This window comes from Rutilus rutilus, assembly GCF_951802725.1.
Source record: "Rutilus rutilus genome assembly, chromosome: 1".
NCBI lineage: Eukaryota > Metazoa > Chordata > Actinopteri > Cypriniformes > Leuciscidae > Rutilus > Rutilus rutilus.
The window spans coordinates 49,462,688-49,483,682 of NC_140209.1; the positions used below are offsets into that span (position 1 = coordinate 49,462,688).

General features: G+C 37.0%; 1 protein-coding gene across 1 annotated transcript in view; it reads left to right on the forward strand.

Moving 5' to 3' along the window:
- crhr1 (corticotropin releasing hormone receptor 1) overlaps positions 1-20,995 on the forward strand; it is a 159,063-nt gene that overhangs the window by 85,316 nt on the left and 52,752 nt on the right. Inside the window, exons 4-5 of the mRNA XM_084420431.1 lie at positions 2,324-2,443; positions 16,684-16,769. Coding sequence (XP_084276557.1) covers positions 2,324-2,443; positions 16,684-16,769 — 206 coding nt within the window. The remainder of the gene's footprint in view (positions 1-2,323; positions 2,444-16,683; positions 16,770-20,995) is intronic.

The window sequence follows — 20,995 nt, forward strand, 5'->3', positions numbered from 1 at the left end:
AATTACAAATAGTAAATTCAGAATTTGAAAGGTGAAAGTATGTCATTTCTGTGCCTATAGCATAACCAGACAGAACTGTAAAAATAAAATAACCTGCTTTAAAACAGGTTTGCCAAACACAGCCTGTACAGTCTGTCATTGGTTGGTAAAACAGATGGTCACATGATGTTTAGATTGGCCAAATGTATTTTCTTTCTGTGAAAAATTTATCCTGAATGCAGTAGACATATATGTGGAAGTCTCGTGGGAGGATTAAGGACTTTAATCTCCGCTGGGTCCCAGAGATCCGTTTTGATTAAGGAAAAACTCTAAATTCTGGAAAAGAGGCCTGAACGAAAGAAAAAATCATTCTGATTATACAAGTGTGCCCTGCAGCTAACATAAACACATAGAAAAAAACACAGAGATAAAGATGGATAAAAAGATATTCAATTTAAACCATCCTCAAGAATCCCACGTGTCTCCCATGCAGCAATCACCACTAATAGCCTTAAGTGCTTATGCCAGAGCCTCTCAAGTTTCTAGAGAATAACGTTTCTTTAGGAATTGTGAGATTCGATCGTTGCCAAGATACCACATAGAAAATAACCAGTGTTAAATGATCTCCTTCGTATGTAATGGGAAACACATGGAGCTGATTGACTCAATTTAAAATATTGATTGTGTGTGCATAGTGGAAAGCTCAGTAGATTCACAAAGTTCTACACATTATCTTCCATGTTTGTTTAATAAATATCTTGACTGATCAGATTATGCTTTCACTTCAGCAACCAATGAGATACTTTCAGCTTCGTTTAAAATATTTAAGATTATATTTCAACACTGCATTTTTTCAATTTTTTTATTGACATACATTGATTATATAGAACAGAACAGGGAATCGTCCAAATTCACATCGGCACAGCTCAATGAGTCAGAGCAACTTAGTCCAGCTACAGTCAAGGTTATTTTTATTTTTTATTTTTTTAAGTAGTCAACTAGACTATAAGCTATTAACACCAAAAACCTAAAACCATTTGATGTATTAAGGAATGCACATCTTTTAAATATGTAGCAGATTATAACATTTCTAATTTAATCAGATTAGGGTGACTACATTAAACTTAATCAGTTTAATGCTAAATGCTGTACAAACCTAGAATATATTTGAAAACATTGTAACGAACAGCAGCGTTTAGCTAAACATTTAGCTATAAAAGAGATGCTAAATGCTGCACAAGGTAAGTAAATCAGTGAACCGTTGTTTATTGAACCAATACACTAAAACGAATCAGACTTCCCAAAATTACATATGAGAAAGAGAATGATTTAAAGCCATTAAAAGCAAGGACGATAACTGTAAAGTTTAATTATTTTTTTTCTAATAGGACAGGACTTGATTTTGTCCATTGAGAAATGTTTGGGTTGTTGGATGGTTGTGGTTTGCTGTGATGTCATGTGAGTGACAGGTTGTCCCGCTGTCGTGCCAGTAAACACGTTGAATAAAAGAGGATGATTTAAAGTCCATTCAAACCAAGGATGATAACTGTAACTATAAAGTTTAATTAACATTCTAATTCTATTAGAATAGAGAAGTCCACATCACAACTATAACAATAATGAGACAGAGGAACGTTATCTTTGGAATCACTTTTAGAAAGATTTTTTTCCAGCTGATGAACCAATCAGAATTCACCTGACTTTAAAGAGCTTGAGCATTTAAAGCAGCTGACGATATAACAGCAACATGTGCTTACAATAAACAAAATGTTATCATCGACGCTAAAAGTTATTGGTGTGAATGGGCTTTTACACTGTGAATATTAATATTAAATCTTTTTTTTTTAAATCAATCAATCATTATAATAATAATAATTACAATATTATGAAAACAGCTGAACTACAATCACACTACTGAATTTTTTTTTGCTAGTTATTAGTATATAGTAATATACTTTCACTTTTTATATACTTTTTATGTTTCGACATTTCTTCACATTTAGGCCTGAAACATACTTTAACTAAATAGAAAGCTCAAATATGTGTGTTTATATGTTGCATAATATAACACGCCTGGTTTCACAGACAGGGTTTAGATTAAGCCAGGATTAAGCCTTAGTTCAATTAGGACATTTAAGTAGCTTTTATAAAAAATGCCTTAGAAAAAAAGAAAAAAAGAAGAAAATTAATAGTATGAATCTTGAGACAAAACAAGGGCACTGACATATTTGAAGATTTGTCAGTGCAAGTTGCTTTCAGTTAAAACAGCTCAAACTGTGAAACTGTGGGCTAATGTTTCAATCTCAAAGCCTTCCTTCTTTCTCTTCCTCCCTCTATCTTTCAGGTTTGTTTTGTAACACTTCGATTGATGGCATTGGGACATGCTGGCCCAGGAGCAGTGCTGGAGAAGTGGTGTCCCGCCCCTGTCCAGAGACTTTCCTCGGCGTTCGATACAACACCACCAGTAAGTGCCAAGCATCTCACATTGAATCACTCTTTCATGCTAGTCCCATCTGGACGGCTCCGTCTGCTCTTGTTTACGACAGCACAAGCAGACAGTTTATATATCTGTTTTATAGAAGACCTAGTCACTCGACTCATATAATCTTGCATCTCTTGTTAAGCTGATGTTGTTGGACTTCAAACAGTGGCAGGTCATTTGGGATATTACTGTGCCTGTGACTTCTGGAAGTAATGTTTTGGATGAATGTATACATCTGGCACTGCTTGATAGGAACAGCAGAAGTCTGAGCATCGTAACCGAGCAGACAGCTGAGAGCTACAGTACATTACAAGCTTTTAAATTCATGTCTGAGTGCCAAATTGGCCTGTGTGTGTTAGGCTGCATGTAGGTCAGTTTTTGAACTCTTGCATGCTACCATGTTATGTTTTTTTCCATTGCTAACAAAGTCACTAACTGTTCTGCCAATGTGAATGTACTGACCATATCTTCTTTGGTGAAGGAATGTGTGTGTGTGTGTGTGTGTGTGTGTGTGTGTGTGTGTGTGTGTGTGTGTGTGTGTGTGTGTGTGTGTGTGTGTGTGTGTGTGTGTGTGTGTGTGTGTGTGTGTGTGCACTGTAATGAGAGAGACACACTGCTGTGACAAAATTGTTACAGTATCCCTCAGAGACTAACACCAAGTTCTAAATGTTCCCTGTGGATGGAGGTGTAGTTTTCTTTCTTTCTTTCTTTCTTTCTTTCTTTCTTTCTTTCTTTCTTTCTTTCTTTCTTTCTTTCTTTCTTTCTTTCTTTCTTTCTTTCTTTCTTTCTTTCTTTCTTTCTTTCTTTCTTTCTTTCTTTCTTCCTGTATCTTTTCTTTTTCCTTTTTCCTTTTTCCTTTTATCTTTCCTTCCTTCCTTCCTTCCTTCCTTCCTTCCTTCCTTCCTTCCTTCCCTCCTTCCTTCCTTCCTTCCTTCCTTTATCATTTTATCCATGCAGCCTAGCATGGATAAGAGCAGGGAGAGCAGCAATAATCCCCCTTGGGGTAAACAGAACAGAACCAACATGAAAATTTGCAAATATATTTAATTCAAGATTTAAAGTACAACATTATTCAATAATTATTCTGATTCAAGGGGAATCAGAATGTCAAATCCTGACTGGGCGAGAGGAGGAGCTGGGGATGGAGGAGGGTAATTTGCTCCTGAGAAACGCGATAGCTGCTGATAATACTGAAGGAGCTTATATATGTATACGGTGATAGGTGTCGTATTCCTATAGGTAGATGTGGATCAGCTGAGGGTCAGCTGATGCGAGCTTGACTAACGTGACCTGCCAGAACTAACGCTATGCTTGATATCTTTTCTTTTTCCTTTTTCTTTTTTCATTTGATCCTTCTTTCCTTCCTTCCTTCCTTCCTTCCTTCCTTCCTTCCTTCCTTCCTTCCTTCCTTCCTTCCTTCCTTCCTTCCTTCCTTCCTTATGTTTTCTTTCTTTCCTGTCAGCCTGCTTTTCTTTTTTGTCTTTTTTTCCCGCTTCCCTACCTTTCAAATTTGTTCCTACCTTTACATCTTTCTCCCTCATATCTAACAATTATCATACTGATTTTTGTTTTCTTTTGCGTTGTTAATTCAGTCTGGTTCTGTCTGGTTTACCTCTGTCAAACAAACCCTGTGGCTAAAGATTCACAAGCTATTGCATGTCTCTTAACTCTGGTGTTTAAAATGTTAAACTTTAAACTTGAATGTAATCTTAATTTTAAAGGTAACTAAAACTTAATTAACAAACTAATATCTCCACTTAATAATGAGTACCACATAATCTTTCTTGTGGTAACATCTTCCAATTTACAAAACTTTTTGAGAGCAAATAAGCACAACAATATGCATCACCACAATAAGTGTGAGTGGATCTGCACTGCAATCCACTTATTTGTACAATTCAATGACAACAGTGTCCAGACTAGGAAATCTAAAGAGGAGGAGAAAGATAAAATATTAATTATGAAATATATGAGGGGGGCCAGGGGACAGAGTGAACTCAATGATTAAAGGGTTAGATCACCCAAACATTTTAATTAATTTTAATTATCCCATTTTTTATCTATCAATTTTAATTATCCCATTTTTTTAGATATCCCATTTTTTTCTCACCCTCAAGCCATTCTAGGTGTACATGTCTTTCTTCTTTCTACACAATCGGAGTTATATAAAAAAAATATTCTGGCTGTTCCAAGCTTTTTAATGGGAGTGACTTGTACCCTAGACTTTGAAACCCCAAAATAGCACATTAATCCATCATAAAAGTAATCCATACAGCGCCAGGGTGTTAATAAAGGCCTTCTAAAGCGTATTTCCGTATTTATAACTTTATAAACTATAATCACTTGCTTCCGGTAACGTATGGATTACTTTTATGATGGATGGATGCACTGGTTTGGGCTTTAAGTTTGGAAAACTTTTGGAAAAATAAAGTTTGGAAGAACCAGGATATTTTTTTAATATAACTCCGACTGCCACTGGATTGCATAATTATTATTATTATTATTATTTTTTTTTTTGGTTAATTAACTCTCTCATACACACTAATGAATGGCCTTACATAGATGCTGGTTTAGTTGTAGTGTTGTCAAAAGTACCGGTACTTCGGTACCAAGTCAGTACTGACATTTTTAAAATGTGACGATACCAGCATTGCTGTAGTACCAGGGGGGTAATCTATCAGCCGGAAACTGAAGCTTCCCCGGGGGCCGCCATTGATTAGCAGACCATCACCTGCTGTTAGCATTCCATTGACTCCCATTCATTTTGGCGTCACTTTGACAGCGAATAACTTTACATCTGAGGCGTTTAAAGACTCCTTTTGTCCATTACTTATTTCTAAAGAAACATGAAAATGTATAAAAGGCTCCATTACCTTGTATCTTATATGTTATGGCCCCGTAGAAGCAGTTTTTGTAAAAATAGGCTAACGATTGCGTCATAACCACACGACTCTCTGTCTCACAGTAGAGAAATATTACCATAGACAGGAGGAGAAGCTCGCGGGCAATCGGGGGGACGTGGAGGCAAAATGACAACATAATTAATCAAAATACTTAGCAAAAGTTGCTCCTGCTCCTAGCTCATGGACACCTCCTACTCACGATCTCCGTCTCTGCAAGTTTCGGAAGGGAATGATTCAGATTTCTCTTGGCACAGCTACTAGAAGACAGACAGGTTGCTCACGTCACATCTACGTCGTCAAGCTCAGTTTGAGTCTGCGCAGTACGCTCAGCCATCAGGAATTGAGTGCTTCTAATTGACTTCACTTTTCTCCGTTGAATCCAATGGGGTCGCTGTGTCCATTTCTTTTACTGTCTATGTGTAGTACCGGTACCGGTAAGTTACCCACTAATAGGCAGCTGCTTTCAGTCGCTCCGTGTTTATCTAAGCGCGGGGCTCCAGACTAACTTTTTTACTAGAAGCACTGTAGCCTATATATATAGTGTATGTGTATATTAAACCGCAAAAAAAGGCTATTTAAATATTAACCCTGCATGTTCTGCTGGTCTCTGTGTGAATAAATGGTGCAGTCGCGCGGTTTAATTTACCTCACACGCGCGCACACACACACACACACACACACTGAAGCACGAGTGACGCTCGCACTGTTTTCAGTCTCTGCTGCCTCACGATATTATGACAAGATGAAATTCATCTCCAGAGCTCTGGGGCATCCGCTCTGGGAGTCACTTAATGAAAATTTTACCGTTTAATTTTTTGAGAAAAACTATCGTCATATCATACACGCACAGAAACTCAAAGGTCTTCACGGCAACCCGTCAAGATAAAAGTTCGGTTTAACTACTGTACAGTGGATTTAGCTACGTCTCCATGTATTAAAAATACTACTAGCCTACTACTAATAATAATGTGTGCATAGAGGTTGCTAATCTTTCACTTGATTTTTTTTTTATAAGCAATATTTACGTTTAAACAGCATGTAGCCTTCAATGCTTATGTATTATTTTCTTATGATTCCCGTCATAAATAATAAAGTCATTGAATTGAATTTAATATTTTTTTCAAATAGTTAAATAAAATAGAAAAATAGTTCCAACAGATTTTGCTGTGGTACTGAAATTGGTACCGAGAACCGTACAATTTGAATGGTATCGGTACCGACTACTGGAATTTTGTTATTATGACATCCCTCAAATTTAGTTGATTAGTGTATATTAAGATTCACTGGATAACACGATTGATTTTTTCTTTTTCTTTAAAGTCCTGTTGGCAGCAGCATATTGTAGAGCTTCAGGCACATCAGGAACATATATAATATTCACAGCACACTGCACAAAGTCTGTGCTCTTATATCGGCTTTTCTCTGGTTTTTATACCCCAGTGGGATGAAATCTGTGTGTATTTAAATGAGAGAAAGAAAAAGGATTGGAAGAAAGAAGATTTTTTATCTTTATTATGTGTGCATGCTTTTTTTGTTGGAATAAAATTTTTTATTCACGTTGGTATAATTAAAAGTTTTAATTATTTTCAGTTGGACATTATAAACAAAAGTACTACTGTGTTTCAACACTTTTCATTAAAAGGTGATCTTATTGGTTAATCAACAAACCTTTAGATGTTTTTAACTATGTATGTGTTGCCAGTTTATTTGAAATGCCTCTATTGATCACTATATGCAGAGTGTGTTACTCTTTTCAGCATTTGCATTTTGTCGACCCAGAACAGGACAGACTGCAAGGGAGATGAACAAATCAATGAGCTTGTGGAAATGAGGCCTGACAGAGAGGTTAAAGAGGTGGGCATTAGTTAAATCAATAGCAAACAATGCAAGATACATATTTAAAATCAATGGAAAATGCTACAGTGCTGAAATGTAGTCATCACATTACAAACTTCTCTTGCATTACCCAAACAAACTGACATAAAATCCATAATGTTTGTAATATCTAATGACACCACCATGAGATTTTGTGTCAGTTCTGTCAGATTAGAGTAGTATAACTGTCAGTACTGTAAATTATTATGTTAGAATGGTCAGAAATGTACTTGCCCATCTTCCTGACCTCTCTAATGGGCTTTTTGCCCATAAAGTCATCCATTATTTCTAACAATCTATCGTGCTCTTTAATGGCAAATTGCAAATTCTCTCTCACACACACACAAACGCACACGCACACGCAAACGCACACGCACACGCACACGCACACATACACACACACACACACACACACACACACACACACACACACACACACACACACACACACACACACACTTTGAATGTATATGGTAAACATCATATAAGATAAAAAAAAGTTCGGTTATTTAGATATTGAGACTACACACACAAAGCCTTAGGGTTATGTATTTAACACCGGTTTCCTGAGAAAGGAACAAGACGCTGCGTCAGCTGCTGATCCTTGTGGAAACCAGTGTCTGAGGAACACGTAAAGGAAGACGTGCAGGCTGGCGCGAAGCATGGCAGATGCAATGCTGCATCTCATTCCCTTCTCAGGAAACTGGGGTTACATATGTAACCCTTAGATGTTCCCTTTCGAGGGAACTCAACGCTGCGTCAGTTGCTGACGCTACGAGGACGTCAATACCAACTACGTCATGCTGACCGTTTAGCTTATTGGATAGAATGAAATAACATTGAAGTGTTTACTGTAAAGAAAGTGTTTATCTTGTGAGTCTTCTTTTCTAAAGATCATGCAGCATGACACAGCTTTGTTTAACAATCTCACAGTAATTAAAATAATGTGCATTCATTTCAATTGATTTTAACATTGAATGATTAAATCCAAAATATTTTTGAGCACAGCAACAGGACTTGACCAAATTTAAGGTTCATCACATCTAGTAGTGTTGGAGAACATATGTGTGGGAAAATGTACAGTCTTATGGCGCTTTTCCACTACACAGTACCAGCTCGCCTCGACTCGACTCGCCTTTGTTTGGTTTTCCACTGTGTAAAAGTTGTACCTGTACCTGCTTCCAGGTACTTTTTTTTCCAGGTTCTGAGCGAGCTGAGGCGATACTAAAATGTGACGTGAAAACACGGCAGACTGCTGATTGGTCAGAGAGAATCGGCACTATTCACTGCGTCATCATTTCCTGCGGCGTCGCTATGACGACCAGGTACTATTGTGGAGGTACTATCTGCAATGGAAAACGGAGCGAAAAGCGAGCCGAGCCGAGACGAGACGAGGCGAGTTGAGTCGAGTTGAGCTGGTACTGGTAATGGAAAAGCGCCATTAGTAAAGTGAGAAAATAAGAAAAACATGCTGAGAAAATGGTTTGTCAGATTTTGAAAAGTATGCTTTTTTATAATCTTGAAATTACTTGCCATTACTTAGATGGCGGACAGTACAATACCATTTTGAATTTGAAGAGAAAAATATTCCAGCATTTTTGCAATCACACACATGTACATTGGATGTTTTGAACTTTTAATTCAATATGGAGCTAGCAACAGATGTTGTCTTTTATGTAGTACATAGAGTTCAATCAATGGGTCAGAAACTACACAGCCTGCTTAATGCTACACATCTGCTGATAAAAACATGAATCAATATCAGTTTGAAACCTGTAGCAGGTGCAGTATATTACTATAGATTAACTATAGAGACAATGTCAAGTGTAGTTGTGCAGAATATACACGTGCTAAACAAAAACATTTGCAAGATATACTGTCTTTAGTTATTCAAATGAAGCAATAGAATGTATATTTTGTTCAATTCCTTAGTAAAAGACTTAATCTCAGCCTCACGTTTCTTTGTATTTGCAGTTTGATTAAGTGTGTGGATTTATTTTATGTTTTTGATTTATTCATTTTAAATCAATACACACAATTACTATTAGGTTTTTTTTCCACTCAAGTTTATTTCTGATTTTATTTATTTAATTGTTTGTTTGTTTGTTTGTTTGTTTGTTTGTTTGAATACATGAAGTAGGCTCTGATTGTAGTTGATTATTGACAATGGAATTTTTTTTTGAGGCATAACCTTCAACACTAAATCAGAATAGTACTGTGCATTTTCTAGTTATTTTTGATCAGCGGTGTTCAATTATGCTCCTGGAGATCCATATTCTTGTAAAATTAAGTCTAATCAAATGCACCTGAGCCATTTAATCAAGCTCTCAGCCCAAAATTACTCTCTATAAGTAGATCTGATTACGGCGACTCTGTTCTTTGGATGCGGAGATGTTTGATTGGGGGATAAAAATAAGGTAAAATATTGCATGCTATTCTTTGTGTTGATTCGTGTTGATTCATGTTTTTATTCTCCTATATTTTATTATTATCAACAAAAAAATGAACAAGAGACAAAATATGTATTTATAGTTACAAATTGTATTGAATTATTTTTTATAAAAAAATGTTTACAATGTTTTGTCCTGTGATTAAGCAGTGTGCAACTCTCCAGCACACATGATTTACACCAGCATCTGAAATTACTTCATTTTGTTCACTTTATAGTGATTAATGACTAAGGAAACAATTTTGGGATTTATTTAAAACATTTTTAAATAATGTTTTGTCCAATAAATAGCACGTTTATGATGAAGCCGTTTCTTCAACTCTCCAGGACACAGGATTTACATATCAGTTTTCTTTTACGTAATAGTAATTAATGAGTAAGTGACCCATTTTAGACGAAGATGCAAATATATTTTGGAGTCATTTGAGTGCTTTCTAGCATACAGTATTTATATAAGAGTCTAAACATACTTTTTTTTTCTTTTTCACTAGGACTACTTTCCCTTGTAGTGCACTTTGTGTCATTCACTATATAGAGAACAGTGAATAAGTAAACATGTGAGTTATTTTGAACCAAGCAAAGGCCTATAGGTTCAATTAACCTTTCTTTAGTTCACAATATTTAGATCAAATTTGGAATTAACAATACTTTTAATTTGCTACTTCCCTATATAGTGCACTCATATTTAAATTATAGTTTAAAAATAGATTACTGTATAAAAGGCTTATTTTAGAACATAACGGCTGTTGGGAGAAATGTGAAGGAAAAAGCTTCAACTTCTGAGTTGCCACCTCAGGGCAAGTGTGTGATAGTTAATTACACTCCCACTGTGGGAGGAGGATTTTACATGACATGACATAACTCCTCATCCCCCTCCCTCTCCCTCTCCCTCTCCCTCTCCCTCTCCCTCTCCCTCTCCCTCTCCCTCTCCCTCTCCCTCTCCCTCTCCCTCTCCCTCTCTCTCTCTCTTCCTCTTCCTGTCTCACTTTTCCTGCTTTCCTTCGGGCATTGTCAGTCTTTCTCTTGACCTTGACAGACTCTTTTATTGCTTGGGCTTTTTTTTTTTTGTCAAAGCCTGCAATTCAGCACCGTTTCAGCGAGCTCTTATGACAGGTAGAGAAAGCCAGTTCAGTGGCAGCTGAGCAGGGTCTTTTTTCATTATGCTAAGTGACATTTGCTCTCCATGGGTTACCAACGAAGCATGTGAGAGAAATGGAGCTGTGACAACATTCTGTACGTAGCGATGTGCATTTTTTGTCATCATTCCTTCATTGTATCACAGTAAGCTTTTGAGCAACACTTTAGAATATTGTTGCGTCATACACAGGAACACATTATGAATGTAATATTTACATTCTAGTAATTACTATTAACTAAGAAGAAAATTTGATTAATGTATTAAAGGAGTCATAACCTGCAATTTTCACTTTTCCACGAGAATCAATGTATGTTATGATCGACTAACGATTATACACTGGCCGGGAAGCCGATATTTAAAAGTGAAGCGTTTGTTTACCTCAGGGTAAATAAACCAGCGGGCGTGCACGCGCACTCAAATACGAGATTTTGATTTCAGCTCCCTCTTGACGTCATGAGGTAGTAGGATATACCATAAATGGACACCACAGCAGGAAGCCCCCCCCTTCCCCTCTCCCCCTCATATTCAGTTCAGTCGAGAAAGATGGAGAAACCGAGTGCACACCGGACTTGCTCTGTGGTTGATTGCCATAAAAAACATGTAAATGTGTTTTTACTCCCAAAATCGGACGAAACTATCAGGGACCAGTGGATGAAATTCATTTTTAATGACGCTGTCCCAACAACCCTTTCAACTGGCGTGCAGAGCCATATAGAGCGTCCACGACAGCCAAAACATCGCATTGATCTCGCGAGACAATAATGCCTTCAGAAATAAGGGTAAAAGTAGGTCTGTGTTTATTTTTTTTTCCACTTTTCTTTTTTAGAAGGGCCTGAAAGACTATAATACAGCAGTAGGTATCCAATGTAATACTAGGTTATGACTCCTTTAAGGAATAGCGCTCAACATAAAACAAACACAACAGTTCTATATAAAGGCTATTCACACGAGCACGTTTAAACTTAAATTTGATACACTACTCCACATAGGAACAACAAACATGCCAACAAGTTACTGACCTGATGCAGACACACAGCTGAAGTGGACTGATATCGTCTTGGGCTAGAGTGAGGTTTATGCAATCTAATTTGATAATAAGCGGGGCAGCCTGAAATCTGCCCCAATGGCTCTCTATGAGAGCATACTGCAGTTCCATTTTTCACCACAGATTTACATTGGACATTTTTGGGACACTGTGGAGCTAGGGAGGGCTCAGAGACCTGCTGCCTCGCTGAGTATCATAAATACATGCCTGCCAAATCCATGCACTACATTTGAATATGTCCTGCTCACTTTACAGCAAAATAGTCAAGAAAATCCGACAAATATTTGTTGTATTATTACCTATTATACCTAAACTATTATACCTCTCAAAAGTTTGGGTTTGGTAAGATTTGAAATGTTTTTGAAAGAAGTCTTTTATGATCAACAAGGCTGCATTTTTATCATAAGTACACAAAAATCTTAATATTGTGAAATATTACGATAATTTAAAATAACTGTTTTCTATTTGAAAATATGTAATTGTGTAATTTATATGTAAATATGCTGAATCATTACTCAAGTCTTCAATGTCACATGATCCTTCAGAAATCATTCTAATATGCTGATTTGCTGCTCAAGAAACATTTCTTATTATTATGTTAATAAAACAGTTTTTTGTGGAAACAATGTGACATTTTGTTTTTGCAAAAAAAAAAAAAAATATATATATATATACAGTATATAGTTCTAAATGCCTTTACTGTCACTTTAGATCAGCTTGATGCATCTTTGCTGAATAGTATTGATTTTTTTTATTGATTGTGGTATTTCATAATATTCATAATTTACCATGCTCATAAAAACCCTACCTTTTTAGAGTGCTGCATGTCTGAAAAGATTCCATGCTGCATCCAAAAGTAGTACAATAGAATTTTCACCCCTCTTTGCCCTTCATCATACTGTTCCTCATAATCGCACAGCAACTGTTTAACAAATATTTTGGCACTCTTTAAATAATGTCACAATACTGAATTGTTTTCCAGTGACGTTCACTACTCATCATCAAAAAGATGGCTGTGCCAGCTGAGAAAGCACTGACAACCGTCTATTTGTCTCGTCACACCATCAGATCTGCTTCAGGCAATTGTGTGGTTGCTCAGACAGGCTGGATGTGGAGGTTTACAGGAGGCAGATGACTCACCGTGTAGCGGTTCCTCTGTGCCTTGTTGGCTTGTGTGATCTATGGAGCTGCCATTCACCTTCAGATGCTCAATCAATATTGCCATGAGCAAAAGGCAAAGATGAGAGGAAGTTAGTTAGAGAGTAATGGAAAGAGTGTTTCCTTCCCTGCAGTAAGTGTTTGGGCTGAGTTCACTTTTTTTTTCTTTTTTTTTTCTTCTTTTTTTTTACCTGTAAGTGAGTTTGAGTCACTATTTCAAGGCTCTCTCTGGGATCTTCAGCTATTTTTAAGATAAAGTTTTGAGTTGCATCAGAAGTTTCACAAGGTGCTTCAAATTACCATTGGTTTGTTTACTACTTGTTTATGTTAGTATTAAAATCTTTCCCAGGAGACAAAACAGTTATGAACTTGAAAAATTGTGCTAACAGGAAAATACTGGTGGTGATTCAAACTTTTCAATTTATTATTATTTATTTATTTTTGGTGTGAAGGTAACAAAAGACATTTCTAAATGTAATTTATAAACTGCTACATCAGGGATGAGCAAAATTGTTGTTAATTTGACCAGGGACACAATCGAGCTGAATCAGCACCATGTCTGTGAGTTATTGTGACTGTGAGCAATTTTTATATCAGTGTCGGACACTTGAGAAGCAGGCTATCATTTTATTAGATGCTGTAGTGACTCTGCACATGGTCAATTTCATTGCCAGTCAACTCGAGAGACAGATATGTCTGATTGGTTTAGGAGGATGCTTGTAAGATGGTGACTAAATAGTTTGCAGCTGACCAGAGAAATGGTGAGTGACAGTTTAGATAGATAGATAAAGTGTGCAAAGTGTGTCTCCTGCCTGCATGGTTTGAGAGAAAATAGCCATGTCCTTTAAATTCCATTGACCTCTACTGTCACAGCTCCATGATGGATGGTCATCTCTTGCTGATATCATTCCCATAATTGCGTCTTGTTATGATGGGTGCTGATGCTGCGCCCATACGACAATCAGGGCTCTAATCATCTTGCAGCATCACCTCGACTTGAATCTTTGCTCTACATACCCGCACAAATTGACAAAGTTGCAACAGTTGCAGCAGTTCCCATGGAAACTATAATAAAGTATGAGACAGAAGATTCTGTGACAAAGTTTTTTTTCTTTTTTTTCAAAATGGTGGATGGCTCTCATAATAGCTAAAAGCCTTTGTGCACTCTCAGATAGTTCAAAAGAAAGGAATATTTAGATGCATCGTTAAAGTATTCCAAGGGAAGCTACAAGGTCTGAATGTTTAAATATGTCGTCCGCCATGTTTGTTTACTTTAAAGTCATGTTTGAAGTGAGAGATTTTGCTTGTTTGTGAATGGAATCTGTGAGAGTGATAGACAGATGAACACAGATCTGTGTCTTATGATTCATCTATGATTTCTTATCGTCATGTTTGTTTTCTCACATTTTGAAAATCTTATAAGATTTATTAGCCTTATGCTGGGTACACACCAAAAGATAATCGGGCTGATTTTGGGCCGATTTCCCCCCTTCCGACAATCCTAGCTATGTCCCGATTATCTTGATGGTTAAGGTAAACTGGCTACAGTTTATCTTATCAGATTTTCCCTTGGTGTGAGTTGTGTTAAGAGTGTCCGAACCTGATCGGAAGAACGTCGGAGTCGCCCCGATCGCGAATCGTAAATATTCAACATGTTTATTATTTACGATCAGAAATCCTGATGTGTGGGGGGAACCCCGAGGACAAACGCACGCATGCTCTGGAGATTATCACGTGAAACAAAACAATATCCAATCAGAAAGCGAGATGATGGAAGACGGAAGCATAACAAACGCAGTCATGGCGCAGCACAAAGTGAAATTGATGTGGACAGCAGAGATGGAGGATCAGCTTGTTGATTTGTGGCAGTGGCAACAGCACAAATGTTTATACAACGTGTTGTGTAAAACCTTTCCAAACACTATCATCGCAATTTCTTCCTGCATATCATCCGTCATGCTTATTCTGAAGTCTCACAAGGTTTTGCGAGATTTCCTGTGTTCACAGTCGAGACGGGTTGAAAATCTGTTTGTGTGTGGTGTGCTGTCTTTGTCACATCATGGCACACCACACACTATAGGAGCAAATGGTTAAATCTAGGATTTTTTGTCCTCATGTTTGTGGTCTATCACATTTTGAAAATCTTATAAGGTGTAAAAAATCTTTTGGTGTGTACCCAGCATTAGGCCGTGTGTCCACCAAAACCTTTTTTTCACGCGGCTGGCGTGTTTCTTCAATTGTTTTCAATGGGAGCGCCGCGTTTTTAAAACGCCATGAGCGTAACGAGATGCTGAACGTCTTTTTCACACTGAAGCGCTGAGCGCTCTGCGTTTTTTACTGGTCGCTAAGAGTTGAAGAATGTTCAACTTTTGGTAAAACGCAGCACTCATCACTTGTCACTTTTTACCCAACCGTCCAATCACAGTGGAGGAGGGGCGAGACTAATACCACACCGACCAACCGCCACACTCTGCTTGTACACCGTCAACAGATGACAACAACAAGCATAATAACGGAAAAAAAATTATTTAAAACAAAAGCCAGAGAAAATACATTACATTGTATCAACATTTTAATATAGAATCAACACAGAAACAAAAAAGGTATGTGTGAAATGAGATACTAGTAACACTTTCGCGGATATTACGTATCATAACGAGCAAAGTGTCTCAACTGAAAAAAACGCAACGCTGTGTCGCTCGCAAAGTTACAAAACAATGCTGGGCGAGAGTGAAACCTGAGCGCTAAACACTGAGCGAGCGAGGCAGCATATATTTTCGGCCTTTTTTCTCTTTTGGCCAAAAAACGAAAATGCCATTTTCGGCGGCCGAATTTTTGGTGCATCTCTAAATACTAACCCCATTTCCAACCTTAATACTGTAGAGTGAGATGCTTGGATGTTCCTGCAGGAGTGTAATATAAGTGTCTTTGGATAAAATGCTCACAGCTCTTCTGTATTTCAACATTTCTGTCAGCAGAGTTCTGGAGTGCTCAGATTCTCTGTGCCCCAGATTCTCATGTTGTTGAATTTCAACCTATTTTATGGGATTTTGAAAACTTTCACCAGATCTAACAAAAGCTGTTCAAAGCACAATATAAGCCTTGTAGAGGAAATGTACCACAGTGAAATGGGAATCCACTGAAATGGAAATGGGAAATGAAACCTAAAATCACTTTTTCATTCATACATGCCTGCACCCATGACTGATTTTTAAGACAGACGGTTTATGTTTCAGAAGATGTTTGTAAACTATAATTGAGCAAAAGATGTCTGATGTCTTTCAATATTATGTTATACTTCATGTCGCTGCACAGAATGGGGTGTAGTGGAGGGTTTGGAATTTGTAGATCAGTTTTATGTGAGAGATTTTACCACAAAGTCAAGGTTAAACAGATATCCATGCTAAGATCAAACCTATGTGCACTTTGAGATCAGATATTGATTGAAGCCCTATTTATAGTGTTTTAGGTCATATTGCATAACTTTTTAATTATGTAATGAATTACATGTCATGCAATGAAGAAGTGACAGATCTGTCCGTAGATGTTCCGAATAAACATTATATAAACTAGTTACATTATCTGCCTTAGAAATAAATAAATATGGTGGGGATTGGTCAATAACCAGTGTGATATATGTATTTTTCCCCCCAGATAATGTGTACAGAGAATGTCTGGCTAATGGCACCTGGGCAAAGAAAGGAAACTACTCCCAATGTCAGGAAATCCTCAACGAGGAGGTATGTGGTTCCACATACACATTATACATCGTGATAATCTTCACAAATGAACACAACTTTGAGTTTGAAGTGTAAATGTAATCAGCAAAAGTCAAAAGCTAAATGTAGGCTATAAACAAACTACACCACGGTCGCATTGGCTTCGACATCACTATCACTAAGTTTATGACAACACTTTCAGTCTTTGAGAAATCAAACTAGTGAGTAGATGAGTAGATGAGTTTACCTGTTCAGCTGATGACATTTATTGTCTCCAAAAACCTCTGTTTAGACACTTTTACAAGACAAGTAAAAGCTTTTTTTTTTCTTTTTTTTTTCACACGAGGGTATTTTATATAGTTGATTATACATGCATGGTCTGTCTGAATACTTGATTTTGATAGTTAGTTCCAAGTCAGTTTAATCATCGTTCTGTATTAATGCACTGTTTTCATTGAAGCTTGCACACACATATGTCAACCGCACACAGAGAGCGGAGATTGCGCTGCCCATAAAGAAACATTCAGGAGCACAGAAACTTATCAACGCTGCCTGGGACTTTTATTAATACAATTGCTTCGCTACTGAATCGCCACATTATATTTCTCAGCAAAGAGGCTGTAACATTGCTGGTTTTGAAGTAATTAAACTCACTTTGTTAATGGAGATAGATGCTGAACAGACGCAGGTAATTCACACACGCTTTAATTCAATTCATTAATTCAAATAAATGTAATCTTACGCACTACTTTATCTCTGTGATCTGATTCAAAGCAGGCAGAATGCTAGATCTAATGAGCCGTAACTGACAAAAATAACCGTAAATTTTACCCTTCCGGACAAATATTGTGCTGCAAACATCAATTACAGCTTTAAGTTGTCAATGCTGGCAAATGGTATTAGCGTTTAATGCACAGCTAGCCATGGATTATCCCTTAAGCCGGGTGCACACTGCGATTTATAATAGTCATTTGCAATTGTTGCTTGTCAGACTGTATGAACATGATCATCGCTATAATCCACGTCACACTGTAAGATCTCAGTTGTCATTAATGTCAGACTGTACGACAGTCAAGACGCGTTAAAAACGAATGCACGCACGCAAGAAAACTTGTCCGGAGTTTTACATCATCAATCAATGACACGTTCATTCACAGTGAGCTGCATTACACGCAGGATTGAAATGGTGGCTACAAAGAAATCTCTAGCGTTAATTTTGGTCACGGCTACAAAGAAATCTCTAGCGTTAATTTTGGTCACGGCTACAAAGAAATCACTAGTGTCAATTTTGGTCACGGCTTGTCTTGAAAAACGAAGACGATTTGACGGTCGTCGTAGGAGAAGTTACACTGCAGGTCTGTGAGTCAAATCTTCTGACACTGCCAGAATTTCGTCTGAGGTAAAATTTTATCGCAACGGTCATTAATCGGCTGTCGGTGAACATCTTAAACTTTGTCTCAGACGGCCAAATCGCGGCCAAAATTGCACAGTGTGCACCCAGCACCCACCTTTACATAAAATGTGAAAATGTCATGAGCTTGTGTTCACCATGGACCTTATTTCAAGCATTTAACCAACAGCCTATTCAAAAACCCCATTGACTTTAGGATGATGAAACCGGAAGTGTTAAAATGCTAAATTGTTTCTGGGTTTTGGCCTTCAAACATACATCATCCCATCACTCTATAAGGTTTTAATGGTTTTTAGTTGAAGGATTTGGATAAAGATGAAAAAAAAATCCACGTGAACCTCTTTGTGCAAGAGGTCAGGTGTTCTTGCTTTGCATAGAAGCACATACTACTCATTATATAGTTTGAAGTAAAAATGATTCTATTAAATAAGAGTTAATAGTGTGTGAAGTGTGAAGCATTTTCACTTGTGGCCTTAGACATTTAGACTCCATACATACAAACCAATGCAAAAGGCTTTGCTGAAGTTTACTTTTCTTTGCACTCTGGATCAGTTAGTTCCCATTTTTACTACCTTTAGACTTTGTGAATCTAATGTAATGTGAAGGTTAAAGTAGTGTTATTGAAATAGTGACACTTGTCATGTTTTCAGGAGAAACTGAGGCATTTAACGTTCTTCATTCAGGAAGCTAAGTCTCCAAAGACTGCTCAATAGAGTCAATGCATTCTTGTTGAGAGTTGTCACTTGGAATCTTTAGCAAGACTGTCATCCGACCTTCATAGACAGACATGGTTTGCTTTTTATTTGCGGCTTATCTTTATGCTGTTTTATGTGTTTCAAATGTCACAGCTAGATGCTGGTTGGCAAAGTTAGTTGGATTCTTGGATATAAATAGCAAATGCACTCATAACTGGCTGTTCTTTTTTCTCATAACTGGCTAACTGGATTCTAGAATTTATTTTTAGAATTTACATACATTTTCTTACAAATTTAATACATATTTAAAAAAAAAAAAAAAAAAACTTCTAAAGCCTTTAGAAGCCTATATATATGTATGTATATATATATATCAGCCCTCCTTCCTAAATCTCGATTAATGGTATTATTTTGACATTTAGTATAGAGCATCCAAACCAATTTGAACATCTTTGCAGGCGAATCTCTCTGAAACACAGGCATGGCTGTTAGACAGAGACATTGATACTGCATGTCTACAAGATTCATTAGCTGTCCTTTGGTGTAACAGAAGTAACATGGGGGGGTAATAATGTATGGGCTTTTATCTTTCCTCAAGGGAAGCAATTTAACCAGGCATGCTAAGCCTTTGTTCACACAGGGCTGGCGAAAAGAGAAATCGCTCATCCAATCGTCCCAAGTCGGACGGAGGAGTGGGCTAGCAAGGATAATGCTCATTTATATTTAGACAGCAAGGGAGGGCTTTCACCACAGCTAGTGGCTTACTGGAGCATGTGATTACCACTAGATGCTGTTTTTTTAGCTAGAGATTTTTAGCTTCACTACTGAGAGTACTGTTGGAATTCATATGTATAGTATTTAAAACTAGAAGAGAGCCCCATTATATTTAAAACTAGAAGAGAGCCTCTTAATCGTGTCATGCTGTTAGCATGTGATCTGCTGGAGGCTTTGTTTTGTAGCCTATTCTAGTTAGTACTACTCTTGATCCATGCAAGTTGGATACTGTGATGGTCATGCAGGAGTTGAAACAGAGTTCAAATCTGTGTCTGGTCTTACCAGTAATTGTATTTCTTTAATAAGATATGTATATATTATATGTTATAATATATACAAATATAACTACAATATATTTTCTTAAGACTGAGGCCATTTATCACTTTTCGAAGTTAGTTTTGCCACAAAAATGCATCATTTGCAGGCTTTTTTTCTGCAAATATTGATATGTGATTAATTGCAATTAATGTATTTAATTTATCAGCATATTATATAATTTAATATTTTAATCAATTGACAACCCAGTAAAAACAGCTGAAACATATTTTCAGAAACATTCTGAAAGAATCTGGCTTGACAGATTCTCTGCGATGTAGAGTTTTAATAAATGAGGCTTGTTTGTGTTAAAGTATGTTTTTAGCAACACCATCCATTATAGTTTAGTGCTGATCCGTGAGCTGTGTGCTGTAGAAGCAAACCACAGCGTGAGGTATTCATTCATGTCTCTTGATGCAAATTGAGAGTGCATTAAAATAAGCACAGCAGTTGTATATAGCAGCAATATATATCTCAAATTTGTATTGTCACATTGTGTTTAAATGTAATTTAACAAGGCATTAACCAGCCTTGTACAATCAGCCTTCATCCAATGTACAATTGACACTATAATTATTTTGGTTTGCCAAAGTAATACTTCGATATTTTTGAATACTTTTAACATTTTTGCCTTTCGCAATTTTCTTTATGCCCTTAATTAAAAAACAAAAGCTATAATATCCTATTTGGTGGCACGGTTTCATTGTGACATCTTTCCCCACAGAGTGTGACAGCATGCAACAGCAAACGACAAACTTAACTTTAATGACAAAATTAACATAAACAACAAAACGAAAGTAAGCGACTGCCACATAATAAACACAATAAAACACCAACATAAAGTCCTTGTCTTCTATTGCCGTTCCTCCTTCTTATATCCTTCTGGAGCTCCTTCGTGAGACTTGAGACCTGTGTGACTCACATGGTGCATTTGCTTCGCCCTGCTCGTCACAATTATTAAATTATAATATTTCCTTGCAGTGTCTTTTCCTGCTATCTTAAGGCATAACTTTTTGCACATTGTCTGTAAGAGGAAAGGAGTGCAAAAAATG